The following is an 18,433-nucleotide window of genomic DNA, read 5'->3' on the forward strand; positions in this document are numbered from 1 at the left end:
GCGAAGCCCTTTTGTGCCGTGGTGGGGCTGCCCGGACACACCTGAGCTGGGTTTTAACCAAACCTGAGCTAACAGAGCCCAGTGTGGGCCGCGCACAAACCCTGCGGGAGGATTTGCAGAAGCCGTGGCGTTAGCAGAGCGTTGGCCGGGCTCCGGTTGGCTCATGTCGGTCAGGACTGACACGCTCGCTTTGTCCGGGCCCTACCCACAGACATCCTCCGTCTGGCCCGATGGCTCTGGGGCCGGTGGATGCGCCCATGCCAGAGCCAAAGGTTACCAAGTAAATCTGAAAGTTGCCAGGTCTGGCTACAGGCCCTTGTTCTGCTTCGCTGTCAGGATGCCACAGGACCAGACAGCTTGGAGTCTAGACCGCAAAGGTGTTTAGCGTCGAATATCTTTGGCTGTGGGAGCACAGAAATCTCGTTCCTTTAGGAGGAGGCTCAGGAAAAGAGCTTTTCCCTCCCTGCCAGCTGGATCACATTCGTGGCATCTTTGAGAAAGAAGAGCGTTACCTTCGCAGCTGAATATCTAATGCTATAGGCAACTTTTTCAGGCTTTTTCTGGATTTGCATGCCATGTAAACTGTTCTCAAATCCCTTAGACACCTAAATGAAGCCAGCTCTAACCTTGGTTGATAAAGCATCAGCAGCTGCACAGTAGGATTTTCTGAAGTTATCTGTACAGAGGAATGTGGCTGTGTGTCTTGCTCAACTCCACTGAGATTTTCACCAATTTATTATTTTTTTTTTCATAGAATCATTTAGGTTGGAAAAGACCCTTGGGATCATCGAGTCCAACCATCAACCCCACTCTACAAAGTTCTCCCCTACACCATATCCCCTAACATCACACCTAAACGACTCTTAAACACATTCAGGGATGGTGACTCCACCACCTCCCTGGGCAGCCTGTTCCAGTGTCTGACCACTCTTTCTGGGAAGAATTTTTTCCTAATGCCCAGCCTAAACCTACCCTGCTGCAGCTTGAACCCATTCCCTCTTGTTCTATCGCTAATTACCTGTGAGAAGAGACCAGCACCAACCTCTCTACAATGCCCTTTCAAGTAGTTGTAGAGAGCGATGAGGTCTCCCCTCAGCCTCCTCTTCCTCAAACTAAACAGTCCCAGCTCCTTGACTACACAAAACCAACAGGATAAACCAAGTAAACCTATCAAGAGTGGGAGAATATGTTATTTATTTACTAACATGTTAAATTGAAAGAGGGAAAGATGAGTAAAAATGAAAAATATTACCTTAATTTCTTTTAACCATAGAGTTTTCCCCTTTCTTTCTTACATTTCCTAACGAAAAGAAAAAGGTGACATGCTGAGAACAGTAAAGTTCCAGTAAAAGTAAAGAATTACTCACACTTTTTCAGTCTATGGAAACTACAATAGCCAAATCAAAAGCCAAAATGTTGTTAAGACACTCCTTTTATCTCATTTTGTTGAGCACATAAAACTAAAAGGTAGTGAAGGTCATCTATGAAATGTTTTTCTTTTCACCTTTTGTGTCAAAGACATCAGAGGGAAAAAAATCTGATCAGCCCTAGAAAAAGACCCACATGATCAAACAGGGCAGTTGCTCTGACTTTCAGGCACAGACACAAAAATATGGAGGGTTTATATATAAATATATATACAGTAACCAAAACCTCAAATTCAAATACACCTGAGCTTTGGGGAAGTTTGTATATTCATTCAATCTTTGTGGCTTAGGCTCATCTGTAACAGAAATATTTGCAAATAGACAGAATACTTCCTCTTTAATCTTATCTAGCGATCTGTCTGTTTGTCTGGGTTTTTCCTAGAGATGGCCTCAGATCCTGATATCTGAGGGCTGCGCGGCTAAATGAAGGCGAGATCATACCGAACTTCACAGAGGCCTTTCTTTCCTCTCGTTTGCCACGAGCATTTCTTTCGTTTTAATTCATTGGGATGAAAGACAGAGCAGCCACGTAGCCTGGCTCAGCCTCCACCCTCCCCGTGCTTGGCCCACCTTTGGGAAAACATGTTATTTTGACGGATGGTTATTTGCTCTATGGGCAGACTGTGGCTGAGATGAACAAAATGGCTTTGCAAGAGCTGCGAGTCCTCTTTCCTGGGGCTCTTCCAGAGCGCCCAGCACATCCCGACCCTTGGCTCCCGGCTCTGGTGCCGCTGTTGGGCCAGGCGACGTCCGAGGGTGCCTCACCAGCTGCTCCTCAGGTCACACATCTCAGAGGGGCGAGTCCTGGATTCGCGCCCGAGAGCTCTTTCCTCACCCACAAAGAGGATTGTTCGAGGTTTCACGCCTTCAATGCCACCTTTAGGCAAGCCACTGCAGCTTGGCAGTAGGGAAGGGACGGGGAAATGCCGGGATCTATCCGCGTGTGCCTGGCTAATTGCTGTAAATTTATGCCCTTGAAGAACCCCAGGCATCACTGGCAAATTAAACAGATAGACTCCAGCTAAGCGCTGCGGTTCACCGTCTCAGATGACAAGAGGTTGATGAGGCTGTTTCGCAGCTGTTCAGACCAAGTGCTGCTCAGACAACTAATCTGCATTGTATTTTGAACGATTTATCACGGCCTTTACCTGTGTCCGTAATTACAATAACCCCTGAGATTTAGTACACCAGGAAGGGCTCCGACTTCTACAGAGCCGTGCCACGCAGCATGGAGGGAGAGAAATAGGAAAGTTTTTCAGAGTTTTATTGTGTTCTTTCCTCTCTGTGTCCCCCCACGTTGCTCAGAGGGGTTTTGTCACCTCCCCGAGCATTTTTTCACGGGTAACTTCTCGCCACTTCAGATTCTCCACATTCACTGGGCAAGACCTCACCGATTCCTACCAGTGCTCGTGTGGTTAGTGGGTGAGAGGAGGGGAGAGAGCGCATGTGAAAGGAATCCAAGAAATATAAACAATTTTATTAACAAGACCACAAAACTATTTTTTAATATATGCAGCCATTTACAAGGAGGAAATAAACAAACAAACAGAGAAAGCCACTGGGGAGACGTGGTCGGTGTCAGAGAGCACAGCGAACTGGAAGAGATGGTGTGGACAGATTTGGGTAGAGTCCCTTTCCTTCACCCTACCTCCACCATGGGCCGTCCCCGGCCAACGCCAGCCCCTGTGAGCAGGGTGCGATGGTCCAGAGCCTGGTGCTAAGGAGGTGGGGTGCCACGCGCATCCTGCTGCGGTGCCAGCGTCGATGCCAGTTGCGTCAGGGCTCGGGCGATGACAGAGAGATGGCTGTTCATGGTCCGCAGCTCTGCCAGGATGTCGCTTACATTCCCCGACGCCTGCTCGGAGCTTGGGGGCATGGCGTGGGCAGCCAGCGGTGAGGAAGGAGCCCCCGGAGCCCTGTCTCCCATGGGTTCCCCCTGGGGATTTCCGTCATGGGAGGAGTGTGGGGGTGTGCTGCTGCAACACTTCATGCCTTCCAGGGAGCTCGTTCTTACAGGTGGCAGGTCTTCCTCCTTCCCTTGAATGGTGGCCAGCGTTGCAGAAGCGAGGAAGGGCAGCCAGTTGATGAGGTGGGTGGCACTGCCTGGTGGAACTATGGGCAAATAAAGTCCAGGGTGCAGGGATGGAGTAGAGGTGGGTGGTGCAGGAAGAGAAGGGAGTCCAGGGTGAACAGTGGCAGCAGAAGCAGATGTTGATGGTGAAATAGGAGGTGGTTTGGGATGTAAGGCTGCAACACAGGCAGGTAATGGTGGTGAAAATGATGCAGTACCAGCGTCAGAGGAAGAGGAGGGTGATGCTGGAGCTGTGAAAGGTCCAGGTTCTTCAGAGGTTGGTGGTGAAGTGGCAGCAGGTGGAGCATCAGGCGTGCAAGGGTCGGAGTCTGCAAGGAAGACACATCATGAGCCTTGATTCACAAGTGTAATTACATACATGGACTGTTGCTTCCTGTCACTTCAGTGGGACTAGGCCTTTTTGATGAAATGAGGAATTTCACCAGCTGGTAGTGATACCCTCTGTAGGCCAATTAGAAAAAAACAGACATACTCAAAGACAAGAGCTTACTGTAGGTAAACATGCAGTTTAACATTATAAATCTAAATTATCTTTCCACTCTCATTCTTCATAAAGCCTGTGGACAGGCCTTAACATTTTTTTGGTTGACGTCTCATAGGTATGCATTAGCTGGTGAATTACCTACTGTATTTTCCTGGCCAGTCATGGAACGATGGCAATGTCCTAACTGACTCAGATCTCCCATGGAGATGTGAGGGCTGGACGGCTGCTGCCGGAGCCAAAGTTAATTGCTGCTTCAGGGAGGGTCCCAGTTTTCAACATTCTGGTTTGAATGGACAGGTCAACACCAGAAACAGTAAGAGCTAGTTGATGGCTTAAAATCTTCAATAATTTTATTTTTTGTGTGGAAGCATGACAGAATTCACACAATTAAACTTAGACGTAGATCCCTGCCTGTAGATAATTAGCAACTTCAGCTACGAAAATCAACAAAGAAGAGACAGAAAGAAATTGACGTCAGGCATCCCGGATTGACGCCTATGCCATCTTGCAAACAGTTCAGTGGACCTCATCCAATGTCCACTAAAGTCATTAGAAACATACTTGCTTGGACTGTGTCCAACATATACAGTCTAGGATGATAGAGCAGCCTCTGGGGGATATGCAAAGACTTGGAGAGCCACACTAGGGTCCCAGGTGTTGTACCCACTGTGCCCAGCTGGTAAATACTGTATGGTAAGGACAATTCTATTTTTAAAATAATTTTGGAAGCCAGAAATATAATAGGAAATGTTAGCAACTCAACAGCCTCAAAGATCTGCATAAGTGGAATTACTATACTGCGCTGTAGATCTTTATTTTAGCCTTGGGAACACATTATACAGAAGGTGGTGAGATGCTACAGGAATGGTCAGTGTAAGAAAGATGGATTTTAAAACTACTTCTGCTGCAATTAAGTGCAAATTTTAAGGCACAGCTGTGGATTCAAAGACACAAATTAATAGATTTATCTAGGTTAAGACAGCCTAGAGAAAGCCAAGTACCGAGGTGTTAACACCATACTGTTATTATTTCTGGCATCTAAAAAATCTGATGTGAGAAATCCGTTTCCATTACTGGCTGGTTTGGTATTCCAGATAGCAAACTGAAACTGTGAGTCAAAAGCAAATGAAGGCTTTTCCCTGTAATTTCTAACACCAAACCTATCGGACATGCAGCCAACAAAAGTCCATCTTTGTTCCACATGGGACCTCCATGTTTTCCCTAGCCAAACGCACATGTTGGTTGGAGGGGATTATGACACAAAATTCAGCATGCCCTTATGTCCCTGAGATTTTTATGGAAAGTTACTGCAAGTTCCTTGAAACAGTTTCCTTCCTTTGTATATTGGCTTTCTTCCCAACACAAAGTCCCTGCCTACCCGGGCGCTCGATTCCTGTTCACCAGAGGTGGGCTGAGGATGCTGGATGATGGGTTTCCAAAGTGTTATTGATTGGGCTTTGGTTTTTCAAAACAAAAACAAAAATAAAGCACAGTTCAAGTCCAGGTTCCATTTCCATCCAAACCACCAAAGTTTGCAAAGGGTGAGATGAAAGGTTCAGGTTTGGCTCAACTGTAGCGTTAACCAGAACACTGTTTATGGTCCATACATAGCACGGCTAATCCCTGTCTGCACTGCCCAAACGAACCAAATTAAGTGTAATGTTTTTCCATACATTGGAGAGCAGAGGAAGCTCAACAAACCTGGTCGCAATCTGGTTTAGCACTGTGACAAATAACTGTCACAAATGATTCTTAAATGGTTAAAGAATAATTGAGGTTAAAATAAAAGGAATGCTAACTAATAACTACAAAACTACAAAAAACCTCTACAAAAGTAGAGTCAAAAATCTGGTCACCAAAGATTCTTCTTTTGGCTGCAATCTTTCCAAACAGCGTGGCTTCCCTATCAGAAGCCACAGCTTTGTCATCCCCTTAATCCCCCCGTAAAATTTATTTATGCCATGCAGCCTTTTAAATGTATCTTGCTCAGCTTGATCAGGCTCCCATACTGCCATCTAAAAAATTCCACATGGACGTCTGGGCACCCGTTCAGGGGTCCTGGCGTATCCAGGACATGTGGAAGCTGTTGCACTGCTCAGATCAATGGCCGGGAATGTGCACAGCTGACACAGTGCAGTCTGTGCACCCAGAATGACTGCTCGTCTGGACAGGATCTGATTCAACTGTTCGATATCCAAAGACCCAAAATGATGATGGAAATTGCAGAATGACAGAATCACTGATGTTGGGAGTGACCTCTGGAGACTCTCTAGTCTCAAACCCTGCTCAAAGCAGGGTTGGCTAGGGTCAATAATTTTTTCTCCATGGACAAAAGTGCTAGGGCACGTTTGAGAAAGCCCAGGAATATGGAAGTCCTAAGCACAATGAAGCATGGAGCAAGCTACTACAGTTGCTTATTGTATAAAACCGGGTGATTCTATTTATTTCCTTCCTCTCTATCTTTGTTTGTTTTATCTGAATGTTGCAACCCGTCACAACTCTAGTGTTTGTGTTTTTCATTTTTTTGTACGGCCCCAGCAGAAAGAGATTCTTCTTAACTGGTGCATCCAGGTGCACACTCATTTATGGGGATGTTAGATCTGTATCTAGACGGAGCTGTAGCTAAGTGGGATTGGATGGATGCCTGCAGAGAAAATAAATGTTGAAGACAAGGTGCTTAGAACAAGTACAGTGACTTTCCTTAAACATATCAACCCACCTGCGCATGGATTTAGCATCCCCTAGTACACCCAGCCTACAGAAGATGGGTAGGTGCTAGAGCATGCTCCTACTTACAAAGACTGACTCTTCAAGGAAGGCCTGTAGCTTAGAAGAAAAGGTATTTCTCCAGTTAGGGTAGTTAATCCAGGACTCTGGAAACCCTGATTGGTTGGGATCCAATTAATCTAAACAACTGAACTGTGAACGCCTAGTGAAGAAATTCCCTGAAAGCACCTGCATTTTCTATGCAGTATATAGAGGGAAAGCCCCTAAAGGGAAGACATATAGGCTGTATCTCTCTGAACAGACTCAGAGTCACTCTCTTCTTTCTGCTGAGTGCATAGGAAGCTTGGCCTTATCCTTTAGGAGAACTTGTTTACCGAGATGGGATTCACGTCACCTTTAGCTTTAGCAGTCTGCGTTACAGATGTCTACATCTTGTCTAGTTCTCTAGCCTTTCTTCACAGTCAGTGGATTAAATAGGTCTAGCATCACCTCTTTATTGTCAGAATGAGAAAGATTTGTCCTCATCTCTTTGATGGGAATAATGTAGGATAACTAACTTGGATGTGGATGCCATGCCCTGAAAATTCTTACGTTTTAAAAGAGAACTCCTGTACCAGATGCATAAATATAAGATGGGTGAGTGCCCAGCTTAGAAACGGTGGATGCCTGACATTCACTGCCCTCCGGATCTACTACAGGTCTCCCAAGTAGAAAGCAGTCGCACATCTTTCTGTTACCTATTTGCAAGTAATAGGGAAAACTTCTGTGAGGTCACCTCTGAGAGGACCTTGGGGTGTTAAAAAGTCACAGGACTAAAAATAAGCCAGGTCATAAAATAATAGGAGACAGGAGAGGAGCACCTCCAGAAGAGGATTCCTGGTGCTTGTCCTTCCCATGGTGATGGATGTTACCAAAAGATTAATGGTCTGCCCTTTGAGAATGGGGAAACTAAACTTATTTTAAATGCATTCATCTGTATGAGAAGAGCATGCATTTAAGTTTTCAGGCAGTCTTGGCTATCTTAGCTGCTTTTGTTTGACTACTGATTTCATCTGCCTTGCAGCCAAATTGCTGCAAACTCTGATTTCTTAGTCTTTTGTCAGCTAACAAGGGAAAGGTCTGTGAAGGAGAAACCTTAAGGGAAAAACAAGGACATGACTTCCCACTGGCTAACACACTGCATGGGATTCAGCTCATCTAACATTAGCCATTTAGCTGGAACCTAGTGCAAAGCAGTCGTCCTGGCTCCAGCAGGGAAAGAAGGACCTCTGGGGACAAGACATCCCAAGTTATCAGGTCCCTAAGAAGGGTGGGAGGATCACGCTCTGGAGTGTCCCTGCCTTCCAGCACTTCTTGGAGGACTAAGTCAACCATCTTCGATGGGCTGACTAACTTCTACATGGCTGAAAGTTGGGTGAGCTGGATTCCTCACTTTATTTAGAGACGTAGCAAGTAATTTCCTGTCACATCAGAAGAGTAGATGGGTAGTGTTGCTTCTGTCTTCCCGTGGAAGGCATAAAACCATGGAGATAAGTTTTAACGTGAAAGAGAGTGGAGACTTGGACCCCTAGAGTGCTTCAAGAAATGAGCTAGTGGTTCAGAAGGTGATAATCTTTCAAGTGAGTCAGCACTGAACAACCCATTTCGATGATAAGGATGTTAAGATGTTGAAATGAGTAATGCAATCCCTTCAGTGATACAGCAACCTGCAGGAGGCCTTGGTGCACCATCCTTTCTGCTCGGGTCTATGAAGTTGCTCTGAAGCCAGCAGCGTGTGCCTGTGCGCCTCTGCGACCCAGTGCGTGCATGCACTCCCACTTCGTTTTGCAGCTGCTTCCCAAGAAAGTCTAAATATACGCCTGTCCCCTCTGTCTGGTAAGAAGTGAAACTGAAGTCCTAACAGTCTGTGGTAAATGAAAGTCCAATAGCAACGTCTGCGTAAGCGAGGGCGGTACTGCTTTTGCACCGACAAAGCCCGTCTTTGGGATCTGAATCTGGAGCCATCCCTCCTGCGCTGCTCAGGGTTGATTCAGGTACAGAGTGGCATTGCTTCCCACTGCTGGTCCGCAGCCAAGCTTAGAAGGGCTTCCAGCTGTAAATCAAGTTTAGAAGGGATTAAATTACAGCATTGAGCAAGGAGACTACCGGACACTACAGTAGAATAGGAATGAACAAAAACATCCGTGTGAGCACTTCAGGATCCGTGTTTGCGTATGCGTGATTTCAGAAACTGAATTTGGTTCTAGATGTTGTCTCTAGTATCTTTTCTTTGGCAAAAATCTAAACTAGCTCTGAACACCGATGTGTTTTTGGTTGAGCAGCTTGGAAATGCGTGGAAAATTCATAAAAGCATTAGGCAAGCTAATTGTTAATTCTTTTTTTAGATAAAGCAAATCACTTTTATATCCCAGGAATCCGCTCCTCTCTGGATACATGGAGATATCCCAAAATATCATATATACCAAGGTATTGCAATCTTCAATGACAAAGGTGATTTCATGTAATTAAATAAGCCCACTCAAGATCAGGGGCCTTGTACGAATTATTAATTTAAAAATCAGCCCTATTGCTCTGGTTTTGGAGCTCATTCCCACTCGTCGCTCCCACAATAAAAAATAATAATAATAAAAAAAGATATTTCAGAAATAATTGCAGATTACCAGAACCATGCTGTAATGGGGCACGTGACAAAGTCTGTCCCAGAGTCTGAGACATTTCACCAAAAATACCCCAAGTCCGTCTCTGTGCTGTCAAATTAAAAACCTACTGGTTGAGTCACTTCAGCAAGGCTTCTTCCTCTGCCCTCTTGCTTTTAACCAACCTAATAGCAATCCACGAGCTACTCTACAGATTTCAAATCGCTTACGAGTTTTTCTGACTTCATAAAACCATGCATCTCTGTGGAATATTTTTCTTTGGGTTTTTTTTGTTTGTTTTTTTTTTTCAATTGGGCTCTGTTTCTCTTCTTTCAGGTATAACACACCAGGCCTAGCTGGACTGGGCTTTATGTGACTAATCACGTTATGACTCCTGTGGAGTTGTGCTCTTTCAAAATTTCTTGAGTAATAGTCTGTTATGAGTACATACTTATTCCCATGTCATGCGAACAAATTTGTTCTCACAGTTTGTCATGGGCCATCTGCTTTTTCATCTTTGTCCCTGGCTTAATTTCAGTGAGATTTTATTCACTTCCTGACAAAATGTGCATTTTTACACTCATTTGGGACCAGATTTTCCAGGAACCTGAGGTCCTTCTTTGACACCTATGGGACAAAGCCAGACTTTTTGAAGTGATCAGCAGCTCCTGTTATTTTCCCGAAAGAAGAGTCCCTAAGGATGCCCTGACATCTCGGCGTGGGGAGAGAACAGGAAAAGAGGAGGTAGGCATGTTGGAGAGGTAATGTTGTTGGGCAGCAGGCAATTCCTCATGACAATATTCATTGCCTAACACATTTTTCCCGCTGTGCTCAAAACACTGCACAGACGAGTCTCACACTGGCTGCACTTTACGGGGGCCAGAATGAAATACATGAAAAATGAAATGCCTGGACAGAAGTCCTCTGATGGCTCCTTTATCCTACCCCTCTATCAACGCATCTTCTTAAATTGGGGATGATTTTTTTTTCCCTCCCATTTGCAGCGCAGAAATAAGGCACAGCAGGAAAATCCGTTGTGTTTAAGGAGACTGCCTGCCCAGCGCTCCCCATAGCCATGCAAGGACGTCTTCTCTTCTCCACCCTCCTGTGCTTCCCTTCCCAGAAACTTACTGAGGACGGAGAAGTGCCTGGAGAGAGTGTTTCAGTCCTCTGAAACTAAAATAATACTGAAAGCTACTTCCAGGTAGCCGACAAGAAACAATAAGGAGAAGAAAGCAATATAATTCATCAGACCACGTTGTCCATTTTGTCCTGTGTTTTGCCTCTGTCAATGGTCAGTAAATGCTGCCGCAAGGGAATCTATCAAAAAGCCGTCAGTAACAGTTATGCCATTGTCTGCCGTAGGAAATTTTCTCGACGTTCCATTAATGAATCAGGTTTTTGGCCCGGGACAGATGTTTCCACTGTCTACGATCACCTTTTATATAATGCAGGCCAGTAAATTTGATTTAAGATCAGGCTCGAAATGGACTGCAACTGTATGGACTACAACTGAAAGTGGAGCTGGTACTTCATTACGTCTTTGAATCTGGCCATTATCTTCACCAAAAGGTTTTTCCTGTCTTGAAGCAGATAGCCTTTCCAACATGTTTAATTCTTCTAAGAGTCTTGTTTTCTTTCCTTAATAAGTACTATTGTGTTTCTAAACGTCCTTATTATGTTCTTATTAGCCTTGTAAACATCCCCTCTGCTTTTTTATTATTTTTATTTTTCCTGTTGGTTTTTTTTTTCTTTTTCTTTTTTCTTCTTCTTTTCTCTTTTCTTGTTCTTTGGCAAGGTTTTGGTCTTGATTAACTCCTATAGCAATGAGTTTCTCAGGTTAGTTTTGCATCGTGTGAGGAAGTTTTTCCATTTACACAGCAGGTTTTTATACTAATCAGCCAGATAGCATTTCCTCTGAAACCACCTGTGTATCTACTCTTTGTACCTTTCTCAATAGCACTTCCTGCCACACATGGCCCTACAATAAGTCCATGATCACATGAAATTCAGCAGCTACTTAGAGACACAGAAGATGTGTATCTTTTGCCGTATGCCCAAAGTCTGAGGCAACCAGGAACACTATAGAAACGAATCCTGAAGTTCCAGACAGTTCAGGGTTTGTTTGTTTTTTTTTTCTTTGCTGGTTTGAGATTAGTTTAAGTTCTTTACATATATGCTCTGGAGATTTCAAAATAGATTCAGATGTTAATTAACCAAATGTAGTTATATTAACCAGCTCTTTTTGTTCCAGGAAAAATACGAGACACACCATGCAATCTTATGGTTTTAGTAGCCAGTGAGTCAAGTCTGGAAATTCAGTACACATGAGTCAATGAGATTTCAGGTTCCTACAGAACGTCCAGCAAGGACATTGTTCAGCCAGCAGTGGACAGGCCTCTGTTGCCTACACCTCATGGCTCTTCTTGGCACGATTAATGAAACAAACTACATCCGCAATGAGTTACCCTGAACCTTTGCCATGTTATACTTTAGCTGAATTGTCCCTCCCAAAGGCTGGTCACAGCAATGTTCCCCACTCAAGCACAGTAACCATATCTTTTCCCGGTTATTTACCATCTGACCGCCCCAGCACAACGTTTCTGCTAAGCCTTAGAGTCTACATAGGAATTTTAACCCATAACAGACCAATGGGCCAGTGTTCCTTATCTTGTACCATTTCTCAGGCCCCAGAAACCCAGTACTTAAATGGAAGAGGTGATGAAAAAGAGTGCTTGTCCCATCTCGAGCAGAAACAAGGCTGTTGGCCCTCCTTGGTGATCAATGTTTGGGTGAAAGAGAGAGAGGCTGAGTAGGAGGCCATGATTAGACATAGCGCAAGAGAGTGTTTAAGCAAGATTAGCTCGGCTGTTGCACTGCCTAAGAGTCTGCATGCCAAAAAATATTGTCAAGCTAAAGGTGGACACTTTGGCTGTACAATAAAGAGTCCCTAGATGATCTGAAGATGACAAGGGAACGATCTTGCCTTAAGTATACAACAAAAGTAGGAATGAACTAATGGAATTCATTAAATTGTCATATATTTCCCAGCATGCTTCATCCTCAGTGGGATGGTGCCATTTTTTGGAAAATAATCTTGTAATGAAAATCCCCTGAAACTGCATAGCCTGAGGCGCTTTTTCTCATCTTCATACACTGAGGAACCGCATAGGCTATATCTTTCCTACGGAGTAAATCTAGGGGGGAAACAGCCATATCTGAACACCTGAGTTATGCCAGTCTGGACATGAATTATTTCCCTGAATGACCCTACTGCATCTTTGCTATTTGTGAACTTTCCCAAGTGTGTCAGGAGGGTCGGAGGCATATCTCATAATTTTTTGTATTTAGATACCCTGTGATTCTTTCCCAATCTCCTGTGTCAGGCATGGGAGAACTTGTTTACTCTAAGGAAAGGCTTTCGGGAAAGTCCTGAAAGATTCAATTCACTTGTGATTGAATCTGGGTCCTCACTGCAGAGTGGGTGAGTGCCAGCCCATGGCCAGATGGGACCCAGGCTGCTTATCTCCTCCTTGGGGCCCCTGGCCTGAAATGAAACCACCTCCCAAGCCTGAAAAAAATTTTTAAGAAATGCTGATTCGGTGCCCTGGAGACGTACCTTTCGTCCTTTCATTTCAACTGCTAGATATGCCCGGGCAATCGTGGCAGGCATCATGGAAATGCTGTCTTCACAAAGACATTTTGTCTCCAACAACATTTTCATTTTACACCCAAGTCTAGCCGGAGGTGAATTCTTTTGTTTAATGAAGAGCCACAGCTCCTTTGGAACAAAATGTTCTCCTGTAAGCTGGGTGAGCCGCTGGTTTTATTGAAGAACAGTCCTGCAGACCAAGACAATGCTGTACTTCACTACCCTTTTTGAATTACCACTCTGTCATTTCCCAGAGGAACATGATCGGCCGACCACTAAACTCTGCTTTAAGATCTTATGCCCGATCTAAATGAGACAGAATGAAGCCCTGGAGAGATTTCAACCCTTGCTTTGTTGAAACAACATTGCTTTGTTTGGAATGTATTTGCCTTTGTACTGGGGAATGAAAATGTAACCCAGTGCCCAGTTTTGAAATATATAAATACAGCGCTTTTGGTAATGTAGCGTATACAAAGAGATCCATAGCGTATGCTCTTTCTTACACAGCCCTTTTTCTTGGAGATCTTCAACCAGTTTTGAAACCTTCAGGCCTTGAGCCTTGTGACAGCTTGGTGCAGGCGGAACATGTAATTTCTGTGTTACAGGCTGGCACAGTGACCCAGTTAGGAAATCTGCAGCAGACTTGAAATGAAACCCAGACCTGTGCTTGCAACAGTAAACTCAGCCTTCCCCTACGCCCAGTCCAATTATACAAGCCGGTAGCCACCCAGATGTTCATGACACCCACTCACATCTCCAGTCAGTGGTCACCGCCAATGGGCTCCCAGGTCTTCCCTGTGCTTTGCTTTAATACCCTTAGATTAGGAACTGAATAGATCTAGAGATATGATCCAGATCTTTCCATCCTATCATTGAATCCTGAGCTGTCAACGGTTGGACAACTGAGACAGTTGGACTTTTTCCTACCCCTTGTCACAAATTTGCTGTTGCTTCAATGCACCTCGGGGCAACGATTTCATGAACCCAGGCCCTTGCTTTACCACAAACAGCGTACGGCACAACACCTTTACCAGCTGTGTACCAGCAGTCAGAGAATTTGGGGTCTGATGCACATGACAAGGATGGAAGAACGTCACCCAGTCCCTCGTCCCTTCACCTACCCACCCTTCCCACCACGTGTCCTCCTAAATAACCAACTGGAGGAGACGTTGCCCACTCAGAGAGCAAACAAACACGTCAGCCCTGCACAAACAGAGGCATTCTTGTCTCTCCGTCTGAGTCCACATCCTTTGATCACCACGGGTACCAACTCCCGTCATATTATGGGCTGTGCAGGGTGGGCTTGGACGCTGGCTGGGTGGAGGGAGACACCTCGGCAGAGCAGGAAGGAGTGATTCAGCCACTCCTCGCTCTGAGTCAATATTTACCCAGCGGCTCTGGGTTTTGGGGGAGGGATGGTCTCTCTCTCTGGGGTCGCGTTCCCACCCTCCTGAGCAAGGTAGCCGGAGCCGTCAGCCCAAGAGGGTGCTCACAGCCTTCTCCTGGGAGCATGCCCTCTTTTTTTAGGCCGCATTTTGGACGCAAACTGGCACATTGCGTCTGCGTCTCTTTTTTCTTGTTTTTTTTCTAATTGTAGTCTGGAGTTTTCCTTAATGGGACAGAGAAGTCTTTGAGACTGGAAATGTGCTCTTCTCTTTGTTTCTGCTAAGACATAACACTGGCCTCATGGGACCGCACTCCAACAGGGATATTTTAGTTCTGCCTGGCTCAACTTCTCGCTGGCCCGCGGTCTGATTGCTATTTGTCACTGGGACTGCAAGCGCTGGGGAACAGAGACTGCCCTCACTGCGGCGGCTCTAGTAGACTGGAGCCTTGCATTTGGCTGGGCTTCCCAAGCGTTTCCACGAGGCAAATAGTAACACTAATTTCGGCTGGACACTGTAGTCCTTGCTTACATTCCTAAAGGGCCGTGTTGTGCTGCTTTTGCCTTGTTCTCCACGTGAAACCTATTGCTCGATGTCACCCTGGGGGTTGTTGCGTCCTGCTGGTGGATGATTATATTCCTCTGTTTGAGAGACTGAAGATGAAAAAACACTTTGAGACCACTTTTGATAGATGGAGATACCCTTCTGGCCCAGTCCCCCATAGGATTTTGTGAAGGTGTTGAGTACGTCCCATCCTACAGACCTTGGTCTCAAATATACCAGTGTAAAACAGGAATAATTCCATTGGCATCAGTGTCATTACACCAGTGTAATCATGGGAGAAGGAGAGGAAACAGGCCTGCAGGGATTTTTTTTTTTGTTTTTTTTTTTTTTTTGGGGGGGGAACCATGCTGACTGTAAAACCACAGCAAAATTATTTTTAAATGAGAAAAATTTCTTTAAGACAGATCAGCCCCTTAAAAAGAGAGACAAATGGAATGAAATGCTGCAGTTCAGAAAGTCCTGTGGTATTTGGGAAACAGGGCAGTTTGCTGCAAAGAGAGGAGTAAATAGCCAAAGCCAGGAGACTTGCAAAAAGAAAAAGACCCAGCAAATGAAGTTGCTCATGAATTACATTATCAAAACTTCTCATAGCACAAGAGATGAGATCGTAGAGGCAAGTTTATTCTCAGCACATGCGTGGAAAAATGTAAACCTCGGTAAGAACCACTGAGTAAACCTGAGAAAATAAAATGACTGTGTCTGGAAAGGTTTAGGGGATGGTGTTTGTCAATTAATGAAATGAGAGGCCACCGTTTGCAGCTCGGTACACAGCAAAGACATACACAGACTACGTCCAAAGAAGGAGACTTTTTTCTTTTTCCCCAGTAAGAGGAATGCAGGGAAATTTTGCGCTCTGCTTCATCTGCAATTCATTTTTTTTTTTCTTTCATAAAACCTGGTGATTATTGAGAAGAGAAAGTTTGCTCCGTGTGGCTGGGCAGGGGGTCGCAATTACTCACGCCACCAGGTTTTGCCTTCAGGTTTGTTGGTTTTGATGACAAGCCTTTACCACTCGGTTTCTTAGTTGTGTCAGCAGCTTTCCCACCAGCGCGGTGATGCCCTTTGTGTGACGCTGTGCAAACAGGAGAGCAGCTCAAGCCAAAAAGCACGCATGGAGATCCGTACTCCCGACTTTAAGCAACCCCATCGTTTGACTAAGTTCGGATCCAGCCTCATGGTTTGGACTCATCTCTAATAGAAATACACAGATATCTCCCATAGTGTATTTTAATGGTAAGAGGAAGTTTTTTAAGGACACAATACGTGCACCCTTGTCAGGGAAGGCTTCCCTCTATGTCAAGAAGCTTCTCTCTTTTCTGGGGGAGCCGCTTACTTCATGTATGGGACTGCCTTAAAAAGGGGAAGGAGGGGGATTCTGGCAGCATGGGGAATCTTCAGCGCACCAAGAGGAAGAAAGACCAAAGGGTCAGCTGCCTTGTAAAAGGAGGACTGCTTGATTAACATCATGGAAAGAAAGTGAGCTGTAAAAAGACAGCATTTAGTCTTTAACAAGGACTGTGAGTCGGGTAGTCTGCCCTAGCCCAGAGCTATGAGGAGACCAAGGTCAGAAGGAACCTGGACGCCACCAGGAATGTGAGGAGAGACAGGCTGGCGAAGCAGCGATGTGAAAGAGCCGAGGTGCAGCTGCCGAAGTCCATAAATGAGTCAATGAGTAAACTCACGTAGGATCCTGCCTCAGAAAGGAGAGAATTAAGTCTTCCAGGGCAAAAAAAACCAACTACAAAACCAACCAAAAAACACTTTTATTCATCTATACATCTATCCCATAGATGTTGATTATATTGCACAGAGACAGGGAGCCCGTTTAGAGACAACATTGCTGCTCAGTCTCTCTGGGCAGGGTGAAAGTGGATACGCCTTTGGAAATGACTACAAGAACCCCAAATCATCCCGGCATAGCCTGTGCTACAGCTGGTGCTTTCAATGTAATAGCAGCAGAGGTTTGGAACAAAATACACAGCACTGCGCACGTCAGACAGAGGTACTGCACTTGGTCATTCCCTGGGTGACATTATAATTAGAGACGGGGCTTGAATCGAGCATCCAAATGCGGAGCAGTGCCGTGAGTCATCCGAGACGCGCACACAAGTATTGTCATTATCCTGAATTTTGTCACTTATAACGAAATCCAAGCACTGCATTCTGCAGGATGTTCAAAATTTGGGCTGAGAGACAACCCCAAATATGGTATTTATCCCTGCTCTCCAAGGCCCAAAGTCAGCAAAGTGTTTAAACACGTACCAGGTACCTTTAAACACGTACCACGTATCCCAATATGGGATATTGGGAGCTGCATTTGTGAAAAAGCTGCCTGAAGCTGAGCTTTCCAGAGTAGGTATAGACCCCAATTTTTAGGACCCTCCAAATGAGCACACATCCCCGGTACAAGTAACTTGACCTTAAGGAAGAATAATTTAAGCTCCGCGTCTATCTCTGACTAGCATGGCTCTGATGAAAGAAGAAAAGTGAATCTGTCACAGAAAAATACAGCAAACAAAAATCTCAAAGAGGAAACTGATTAAAGCGATTTAAAAATATGTAACCATGCTATGGCAGATGCCAGTGAAACCTAGCATTTGGGGGTAAGATCTGCCAGTCCTGCTGAGCACACCATGTAGTACAGTTCCCTTCCTCAGGCTGCCGGAATATTCCCTGCACAGCAGCTCGAGCTAAAAGTGAGATGTGAACTGTCATCTGAAACGTCCTGGTTCATAGGAGTTTCTTTGCCAGCGCACCGTATATCAGCACAGAAAGCATTTTTGTAACAGAAATGACTGGGGAGCACTACAAAGGAAACGCACCTGATCTTAGAGGCCTAGAGCAGCATGGAAACTTGTTAGTCTGTCAGGGACAGAGGTGCAGGGGGCTGTAGATCCCCTTTTCCTGGCCAAGGGATCATTAGCAGGGGATGCTGTTTGTTCAGCCTGGAGAAGAGAAGGTTCCAGGGAGACCTTATAGCCCCTTCCAGTACCTAAACGGGGCCTACAGGAAAGATGGAGTGGGAATTTCTATCAGGGAGTGGAACGATAAGGCGAGGGGTAACGGTTTTAAACTGAAAGAGGGGAGATTTAGATTAGATATTAGGAAGAAATTCTTTACTGTGAGGGTGGTGAGACACTGGAACAGGTTGCCCAGGGAAGCTGTGGCTGCCCCATCCCTGGAGGGGTTCAAGGCCAGGCTGGATGGGGCTTGGAGCAGCCTGGTCTGGTGGGAGGTGTCCCTGCCCAGAGCAGGGGGGTTGGAACTAGATGATCTTTAAAGTCCCTTTCATCTCTAACCGTTCTATGATTCTATGAGTTTACGACCACCAACTCACGGCCAGGCCTGCTTTGGGAAACCAAAAGTCCAGTGCAACGCCAAGCATCTCTACAGAGCCAGCAAGCCTATACTCTCAGAGCCCCAGAAAGCTCCCCTTCTCTCTGCAGGTCATTCCTTTTCACCCCCA

General features: G+C 45.3%; 1 protein-coding gene across 2 annotated transcripts in view; it reads right to left on the reverse strand.

Moving 5' to 3' along the window:
• Positions 1-3,065: 3,065 nt before the first annotated feature.
• Positions 3,066-18,433, reverse strand: part of RUNX2 (RUNX family transcription factor 2) — a 164,918-nt gene continuing 149,550 nt past the window's right edge. For both annotated transcript variants that reach the window (XM_063330638.1, XM_063330637.1), the window contains one exon: positions 3,066-3,827. In XM_063330638.1, coding sequence (XP_063186708.1) covers positions 3,145-3,827 — 683 coding nt within the window. In that variant the 3' untranslated portion in view covers positions 3,066-3,144. The remainder of the gene's footprint in view (positions 3,828-18,433) is intronic.

This window comes from Chroicocephalus ridibundus, chromosome 3, assembly GCF_963924245.1.
Source record: "Chroicocephalus ridibundus chromosome 3, bChrRid1.1, whole genome shotgun sequence".
NCBI lineage: Eukaryota > Metazoa > Chordata > Aves > Charadriiformes > Laridae > Chroicocephalus > Chroicocephalus ridibundus.